This window comes from Chiloscyllium plagiosum, chromosome 1 (assembly GCF_004010195.1).
Source record: "Chiloscyllium plagiosum isolate BGI_BamShark_2017 chromosome 1, ASM401019v2, whole genome shotgun sequence".
NCBI lineage: Eukaryota > Metazoa > Chordata > Chondrichthyes > Orectolobiformes > Hemiscylliidae > Chiloscyllium > Chiloscyllium plagiosum.
The window spans coordinates 137,670,855-137,680,720 of NC_057710.1; the positions used below are offsets into that span (position 1 = coordinate 137,670,855).

At 41.2% G+C, this 9,866-nt stretch overlaps 1 protein-coding gene across 8 annotated transcripts in view; it reads left to right on the plus strand.

Moving 5' to 3' along the window:
* Positions 1-9,866, plus strand: part of slc2a9l2 (solute carrier family 2 member 9, like 2) — a 368,855-nt gene that overhangs the window by 268,844 nt on the left and 90,145 nt on the right. For all 8 annotated transcript variants that reach the window (XR_006312845.1, XR_006312847.1, XM_043698097.1 and 5 more), the window contains one exon: positions 9,227-9,328. Coding sequence is in view for 6 of the 8 variants with exons in the window: in XM_043698097.1 (XP_043554032.1) it covers positions 9,227-9,328 (102 nt within the window). In the remaining 2 variants the exon portion in view is untranslated. The remainder of the gene's footprint in view (positions 1-9,226; positions 9,329-9,866) is intronic.

Genomic DNA, 9,866 nt, shown 5'->3' on the forward strand with positions numbered 1-9,866 from the left:
TCTGCAGTATTTCTAATACCTCTTCCTTGTGAACCTCAATCTCTTCTAGTCTCGATGCAAGTATCTCTGTATCTTCCTCGCCAACATTTTAATTTTCTATAGTGAACACTCGTCGAAAAATATTTATTTAGTGCTTCCCTTATCTCCTCTGACTCCACACACAACTTCCCACTATTATTCTTGATTGGCCCTAATTTAACTCTCGTCATTCTTTTATTCCTGACATATCTATGGAAAGCCTTAGGGTTAACCCTGATCCCATCCACCAACAACTTCTCATGTCCCCTCCTGGCTCTTCTGAGCTCTCTTTTTAGGTCTTTCCTGACTTCCTTGTAACCCTCAAGCGCCCTAACTGAGTTTTCACATTTTGTCCGAACATAAGCCGCCTTCTTCTTCTTCTTGACTAGGGATTCCATTTCCTTAGTAAACCACGGCTCATGCGTTCTATATCTTCCTCCCTGCCTGAGAGATACATACTTATCTAGGACACACAGGAGCTTTTCCTTGAATAAGCTCCACATTTTTAATGTGCTCATCCCCTGCAATTTCCTTCCCCATTCTACGCTTCCTAAATCTTTCCTAATTGCATTGTAATTTCCCTTCCCCCCCAGCTGTATCTCTTGCTCGGTGGAGTACACCTATCCCTTTACCATCACTGAAGTAAACCTGACCAAATTGTGATTGCTGTCTCTAAAGTGCTCACCTACTTCCAAGTCTAACACATGGCCAGGCTCGTTACCCAGTACTAAATCTAAAGTGGCTTCGCCCCTTTTAGGCCTGTCTACATACTGTGTCAGGAAGCCCTCCTGCACACACTGGACAAAAACTGACCCATCTACAGTACTCCTACTGTAGTGATCCCAGTTCCTGGATCTCTTCTCATTTCTTACCTCAGCAGTTTCTGGACTCACCTTTGGTGCACTGTGAACCCCATAATATTCATCAAGATATTTTCACAATGTTTTGTTCCTCCTATAATAAACCATCATTGGAACAATTACAAACCAAACCTATCTCAAAAGGGAACAGATTTAAAACTCAGGTTGAGGGCACAAATAGAATTTAGTTTACATTTGAAGCTAAAAATGCAGTATTTAAAGGCAAGTAATAAAAATAAAATTCACAAAAAATTGATAAGAACCCATAGGACAGTGACAAAAAGTTAAATTGTAAAGTTATGAGAAAATTACCAGAATTTGAAAAGACCAGGCAATGTTTTCTACAGATATGTTTTCCACACATATTTAATGGAAAGAGTTACATTAGGGAGCTGCAGGACGTAAGCAGTATACATCTATTGGTCAGTGAAAAAAATGTAGATAATACTCTCGGAAGGGTCTGAAAGGGTCAAAGAGAAGGGCCTTAAACACGACCACTATGAAAATGTCTTTTGAGCTTGGTATGGAGAACAGCTTATGAGTAGAAAGGAATGAGGCCCACCATCTGGGTCTTCCTCATAGCTTCTGTAACAATGTTGATCACATCAGTAACTTGTAACAAGCCCGGTAGACCCATTCCAATAAAGAGTTTGGTGAAAGCAAATTTACCTTATAGTTAGCTCAGGGAACTCATGCAACAATGTTGAAAAATAGTATCGATCGCTTGTCCAACAACATCAATTTATTACCTTGCCTCAGTTTTCAGAGAGAAAGTGGGTCATGGAATTATAGAGCTATAAAAGACACTAGAACTTAAGGCTTTTAAATGAATGTGACCAAATGCTTTATCAGCAAGGGTGGCACAGTGACTCAGTGGTTAGCATTGCTGCTTTACAGCACCAGGGTCCCAGGTTCAATTCCAGTCTCGGGCAACTGTCTGTTCTCCCCGTGTCTGCATGGGTTTCCTCTGGGTGCTCCAGTTTCCTCCCACACTCCAAAGATGTGCAGTCCAGGTGAATTGGCCATGCTAAATTATCTGTCGTGTTAGTTGCATCAGTCAGAGGGAAATGGGTCTGGGTGGGTTACTCTTCGAAGGGTCGGTGTGGACTTGTTGGGCCGAAGGGCCTGTTTCCACACGGTAGCGAATCTAACCTAATCTTCCCAGAGGTTGAAGAAGCAGTCACAGGTTCAGTATATCTTAGGGGAGGGTTGAAACGACTGGAATAAGTCAGGAAGTTATAAATAAGTTAGTTGGATTTCAATAGCTGGTAAGCTGTAGAATCAATAATAAGGTACGGAAATATTAATTATCTGAGGAAACAGAGTTAATTGAAGTGCAGAAATGTTGAAGTTCGGTGATTATGATTAAACTTTCACAGTCTTATCTTTATACTCTTGTAGAGCACCTTTTTTTTCATAAAATCAGAGTCAGTTCCGTCTCAGTTTAACTTTGTATAAGAACAAGACCACAGAAGATTAGAGAGTGGGAAAACAAAACCATAAAATTAAGATGATCAAAATAAGGATTAAAAGTTGATTAAAAATTGAAAGGAGTGTGTGGAATTTGATGTTTGTGTCACAGCATTCTATAATCTTAAATTATAAATTTTAATTAATATTATTTAAATATTAGCAGCAACTCCTTTTTGTGACTTTCTGTCAATATTAAAATATTAGCAATGCAAGAATCCTGTCTTCACTTTCTAAGGAAGCCTCTTGGTACAAGTTGCTTTATGATTTTGGCATGAAAACATTAAGACTCAATGAACTTTTATATTCAATTGCCATTTTGCTATGCTAAAAGCTGTTGGTCTTGATGCCAGGTTTAGACATGCAGTTATTTAATATTGAATGCTAACATTTTGATAAATACCAATTAAAGCTGGAAGTAAAGCTTCAATAAATCATTTAAAAATTCTTCCATGCGACTGGATGAATTACTGTGTGGATAGGGTAACTGTAATGGATGGAGGTATTTTCAGAGACATAGTAACATCAACAACAGACTGGGTTGAGGGTTGTTTAGCTCAGTTGGCTTGATGACTGATTTGCGATGCAGCATGATTCCAACAAGACATGTTCAATTCCCGTATTGGTTGAGGTTACCATGAAAGTCCTACTTTCTCAATTTTGCTCCTTACCTGAGGTGTAGTGACCCTCAGGTTAAATTATTAAAAAGCCATTTCTCCAATAAGAGAGCAGCCGTATCTGGAGGTGATCGAACAAAACAGGCCTGCTCTGCCATTCGAAGTGACCGTGCCTGATCCTCTATCTCAATGCCATTTCCATGTCATATTACATGTCTTTTAATACCTGAAAAATAACCTATCTCTTTCTTTAATATACTCAGTAATCTGGCCTCCACAGTCTTCTGTGTTCGCGAATTCCATAGGCTGACCACTGTGTGAGGGAAGAAATGTTTCTTCATCACAGTCTTAAATGGCCTACTCCATATCTTGGATCTGTGACCCCTCCCCAGCCATGTTAGAATTTTATGTTTAAACCAGGCCTGCATTCACTAGAGTTCAGCAGGATGAGAGGGGATAAGATTATTTCTAAGGCCTACTTGGGAGTTGTGCATGGGGACCATTCAGAATTCCTATTGTAAGAGTCTCTGAAGGAATTCCCTGGGAAATTGAAGATTGAGCTATGCAATTCCTGTCCTCCTGGAACCTGTAATCTCCCTTTATGCTTATCTTCTGTGTGGATTTCCAAGGTTTTTAGGCAACTGTGATTTCATGCTGAGAATGGTATTGGCACACCTACTGGAGTGCGTGAGCAATCAGAGCAGCTGTGTTAGGCTTAAAACTACAGTCTTAACTCCTGAGTAGCTATTAAATTGACCTCCAAATGAACTCTGACACCCTCAACTACAACTCCCACTGACCTTTACACCCCTTGACCATGACCTGATAACCTCTCTCCTCCTGAGAACCTCACCACTGCACTCAACTGCCTCTTCTCCCTTGATGCATTATCTACAGCTTCCAGGATCTGATACCACCGCTCTATACCTGTGAGCTGACAACATCTCCACAGTTGGACCAGATTAACATCCTGCTCCCCCCCAACTCCCACCACCACAGGACTGGACCCTTCCTGCCTCATCCCAGTCCTGACTTGCCCCATTCCAGACCCAACAACGCCCCAGGACCCAACACTATTTCCAATATCCAAGCACACCTTGCCCCACTCTGGACCTGATCCCTCCGTCTGTGCTGGACGTGATCTCTCCCATGACCTAACACTGTCTAACTGCCACCCCGTGAGACAACAACACATCAGGCCCCAGCACCTGACATCTCCCAACCCAACTTAGCTTACACACGCTCTCACTTACCTGGCCTCTTTGTCACCTTGAAGCCTGGTATCCTACTCATCTGGTATCCTGCCCGTTTGGCATCCTCTCCTCCTGGCACCCCTAATTTCCTTGCATCCCCACCCTAACTGAAAGCATACTTTACTTACCTACCATTTCACAAGAGCTGTCAAATGATTGTCTGTGATGCTGGACTTTACATTTCAGAATATGTTGTGACAAAAAGAGGCATGGTTTGCTATCCTACCTGTAAAAATGATATCGTACTTTCCTTTTATTAATTTTTTTAAACTTTCATCTGCAATGGTTAACATTCTGCTCCAAAACATCGTGAGGATAATTTTACAATTGCACACTCTGACAAGATGTGGCATGCGGAGAGTGTACAGATGAGGGACAGAGCTCCACCATCGGCACCTGTGAGATCAGCCAGCAGGGTCTATCATTACAACAGCGTCACAGTGCCTCTTCACTCTTTGTGTGCCTTCTTTTCAGAGGAATACCAAGTAAAAAAGGGTGAATCACCAACTCTGCTTGTTCTACAATTATACCTTTGGGTTAATAATGTAAACAGGCATAAGAGCTAGTGATTGTCAGAAAAAAACAAGATGGGTTGCAATTATTGTTGGAACTCATTTTCTCAGCATTTGACTTTGCTTTTTATTTCTAAATAACTGGGAAAAGTGCCGTTATGGTCTACGTGGAGAATTGTAAATCTGCGGAATGTTGAAACATGACAGGACTTTTTACTGAGCGTGTTTTTTTTATAAGTTTTTCTTTTATACAAGCTGTAAGGCAATAAATCACTTGGGGAAATGTTATCTATCCTCATTATTAGTTGAGGTGTTGTATAAAAGGAAATAGAACTATAACAGCACAGAAGAAGGTGACTGCCCTATGTTGCTTCCATCTCTACACAAGCTTTCTCCCACATTACTTCATCTCAGTCAACAGATTAGATTCCCTACAGTGTGGAAACAGGCCCTTCGGCCCAACAAGTCCACACTGACCCTCTGAAGTGCAACCCACCCAGACCCATTCCCCTACATTTACCCCTGACTAATGCACCTAATGCTATAGCCAATTCACCTGACCTTCACAGCTTTGGACTGTGAGAGGAAGCTGGAGTACCCGGCAGAAACCCACGCAGACACAGGGAGAATGTGCACACAGACAGTTGCCTGAGGCAGCAGTGCTAACCACTGTTCCACCCAGTTCTATGATCCTTTTCCCTCATTTCATAATCCAGTGACCCTTTAAAGAAACTTACACCATTCTTAACCTCTCCATATAGCAGCAAGTTCCACATTTCCAACACTCTATATAAAGTGGTTTTACCTCTGGCCTTTATTGGGTTTATTAGCACTTACCTTTACACTCATGGTACCTAATGTTAACCTGTTTATTTTAAATGCTACAAAGCCCAAACTAAAACAGCATAGAAGTATGCTATCGGAGTGTGTTAGGCATTTGGCAGCTAGGATCATAAGAAGCAAGTTCTTATTCTATAGTTATAGCAACGTTTTTCTTTGGTATATGGTTGCTTGATGGTGCATAACTTGAATATTACTAAAAAGAGAAATCAGGTCCTTGTGTATGAATATAGAAAAGCAAGCATAAATGAGCCATTTTCTGAATTCTGCTGATTCTCTTAAATTAGTTGCTGTAGTAAATATAAGCATAGACAGAATTCTTCAGAAATGGTGCCCGACTGCAGAATTGCATCCAATAGTGACATTTAAAGGTGTGGGGCTGGGGGCTGGGGGCTGGGGGTGGGAGTATGGGAGGTTGCGAGATGGGCTGCTGAAGTACAATCTGTAATCTGCCTATTACAAACAATGAAAGAAACATGATGTTTGATTTGATAAACCAGTTGTTGGCACAAACAGCCTATGTATTAAGCCTCACAACAGACTTGTAATTCACAGATGACATGGCTGCATTGTATGGTCGGCACAACATTTAAAAATTGTCAATTGAGCCAGTAATGACTTACTCATGCTTGGTCAAAATGGCAAGCATTCATACATTCTGCTAGCAAAAGAATTACATTCAAGCCTTGCAACATTTTTGGATCATCCAGAACTTGATGACCTCATTATTTATGGTTGCTATTTTCATGGCAATACCTCAGCCAATCAGAACCAACTTGCTGGTGCATCAGCTATTTTTTTTCTCAGTAGTATAAATTATTATGATTTTTAAAAATTTGGCCATATTACACTTGTCCTGGTGAACTGCAAGGAGCAAAGCTTCAGCAACACATCTCTGTTTTCTGATAATATTCAAATATTTTTCATTCAAATTTAATGTCGGACAATAATGTTTGATACCAGGCCACAGTAAGACCATAAGACATAGGAGCAGAAGTAAGGCCATTCAGCCATCGAGTCCACTCCGCCATTCAATCATGGCTGATGGGCATTTCAACTCCACTTACCCGCATTCTCCCCGTAACCCTTAATTCCTTGTGACATCACGGTGGCACAGTGGTTAGCACTGCTGCCTCACAGCGCCAGAGACCCGGGTTCAATTCCCGCCTCAGGCGACTGACTGTGTGGAGTCTGCATGTTCTCCCTGTGTCTGCGTGGGTTTCCTCCGGGTGCTCCGGTTTCCTCCCACAGTCCAAAGATGTGCAGGTCAGGTGAATTGGCCATGCTAAATTGCCTGTAGAGTTAAGTAAAGGGTAAATGTAGGATTTTGGGTGGGTTGTGCTTCGGCGGGTCGGTGTGGACTTGTTGAGCCGAAGGCCCTGTTTCCACACTGTAATGTAATCGAATCTAATCAAGAATTTATCAATTTCTGCCTTGAAGACATTTAGCATCCCAGCCTCCACTGCACTCTGCGGCAATGAATTCCACAGGCCCACCACTCTCTGGCTGAAGAAATGTCTCCGCATTTCTGTTTTGAATTTACCCCCTCTACTCCTAAGGCTGTGTCCATGGGTCCTAGTCTCCTTGCCTAACGGAAACAATTTCCTAACGTCCACCCTCTCCAAGCCATGTATTATCTTGTAAGTTTCTATTAGATCGCCCCTTAATCTTCTAAACTCCAATAAATACAATCCCAGGATCCTCAGCCGTTCCTCATATGTGAGACCTACCATTCCAGGGATTATCCGCAGGACACGCTCCAGTGCCAGTATGTCCTTCCTGAGATGTGGGGAGCAAAACTGGACACAGTACTCCAAATGGGGCCTAACCAGAACTTTATAAAGTCTCAGTAGCACAACGCTGCTTTTATATTCCAACCCTCTTGAGATAATTGACAACATTGCATTCGCTTTCTTAATCACGGACTCAACCTGCGTGTTTACCTTTAGAAAATCCTCAACTAGCACTCCCAGATCCCTCTGTACTTTGGCTTTACGAATTTTCTCACCGTTTAGAAAGTAGTCCATGCTTGTATTCTTTTTTCCAAAGTGTAAGACCTCGCACTTGCTCACATTGAATTCCATCAGCCATTTCCTGGACCACTCTCCCAAACTGTCTAGATCCTTCTGCAGCCTCCCCACTCCCTCAGTACGACCTGCCTGTCCACCTAACTTTGTATCATCGATGTTCCAAAGTCAACCACATTTCAGTGAGTCTGGAGTCACATGTAAGGAAGTCTGCCTCATTTACATGAAGCAGATAATTTTTTATAATAATCAATAGTAGTTGCCATTAGACACTTTTTTTAAAATTATAGATTTTATTAAATTGAAATGCTAACGTTTTCCATAGTGGGGTTCATACCCATATCCCCAGACCATCAGCCTGAGGCTGTATCTTACCCTTACTAAATCCATGTTGACTTGTTCTAATCCGACCCTGCTCTTGCAAGAATTTAGAAACCTCATCGTTAATGATGGATTCTAGAATTTTACCAACAACCGAGGTCAGCCTAATTGGCCTATAATTTTCCATCTTTTGTCTTGATCCTTTCTTGAACAAGGGGGTTACAATAGCGATCTTCCAATCATCCGAGACTTTTACTGACTCCAGTGACTTTTGAAAGATCTCAACCAACGCCTCCGCTATTTCCTCAGCTACCTCCCTCAGAACTCTAGGATGTAGTCCATTAGGGCCAGGAGATTTATCAATTTTAAGACCTTTTAGCTTTTCTAGCACTTTCTCTTTTGTAATGGCAACCATACTCAACTCAGCCCCCTGACTCCCTTTAATATTTGCAAAGTACTTATTAAGTTCTCTAGCTATTTCCTTATCTTCCATCACTAGGCTTCCAGCATCAGTTTGAAGTGGCCCAATGTCTACTTTTGCCTGTCGTTTGTTTCTTATGTATTGAAAGAAACTTTTACTATCATTTCTAATATTACTGGCTAGCCTTCCTTCATATTTGATCCTCTCCTTCCTTATTTCTCTCTTTGTTATCCTCTGTTTGTTTTTGTAGCCTTCCCAATCTTCTGATTTCCCAGTGCTCTTGGCCACTTTATAGGATCTCTCTTTTTCTTTGATAGATTTCCTGACTGCCTTTGTCAGCCATGGCTGTCTAATCCTTCCCTGGATAATCTTTCTCTTTTTGGAGATGAACCTCTGTACAGTGTCTTCAATTTTACCCACAAACTCCTGCCATTTTTGCTCTACTGTCTTCCCTGCTAGGCTCTGCTTCCAGTCTATTTTCGTCAGTTCCTCTCTCATGCCCTCATAATTACTTTTATTTAACTGTAACACCATTACATCTGATTTTGCCTTCTCTCTTTCAAACTGCAGACTGAACTCTACCATATTATGATCGCTGCTTCTAAGTGTTCCCTTACTTTAAGATTTTTTATAACGTCTGGTTCATTACATAGCACTAGGTCCAGAATAGCCTGCTCCCTTGTGGGCTCCATGACAAGCTGTTCCAAAAAGCCATCCTGTAAGCATTCCATGAATTCCCTTTTAGAGAAGAAATGCTTCTCTCTAAATATAACTAGTTTTGCTTTAGGTGTAGATACTAACCTGTGTAAAAGACTTATTTTGATAACTTGTCCATTAGTTGAAGAAAAGAATTGAAGTTGAAGAGTTATTTTACTTTTCCTTTCTAGTGCTTGACCATTGAACGACTTGGACGACGATCTCTTCTCATTAGTGGATTTAGTTTGATGTCATTTTTCTTTGGGTTGCTCACGATTTCACTCAATCTGCAGGTATTTAAATTTTAATATCTCCACCATGAATCTCTGGCTATTTCCACACATTCCTGTTTGATCCTCTCTTTCTTTTTGCGTTGCCCCTCCCTTATACTTTAAAGGTAATTATTGCAACTTTTGTTTCCTGGCTGCACAAACACATACACACAAACGCAATTGCACGCAAACACAATTGCACGCAAACACAATTGCACACAAACACACAAACAATATTGCACACAAACACAATTTCACACAAATACACACGCAATCGCACACAAACACACAAATGCAATCACACACAAACACAATTGCACACAAACGCAATCGCACACAAACGCAATCGCACACAAACACACAAATGCAATCGCGCACAAAAAAGCAAACACAATCGCATACAAACACACAAACACAATCGAACACAAACACAATCACACACAAGCACACAAACACAATCACACACAAACACACAAACGCAATCGCACACAAATACACAAACAGAATCAAACACAATCACACACAAACACAATCACACAAACACAATTGCCCACAAACA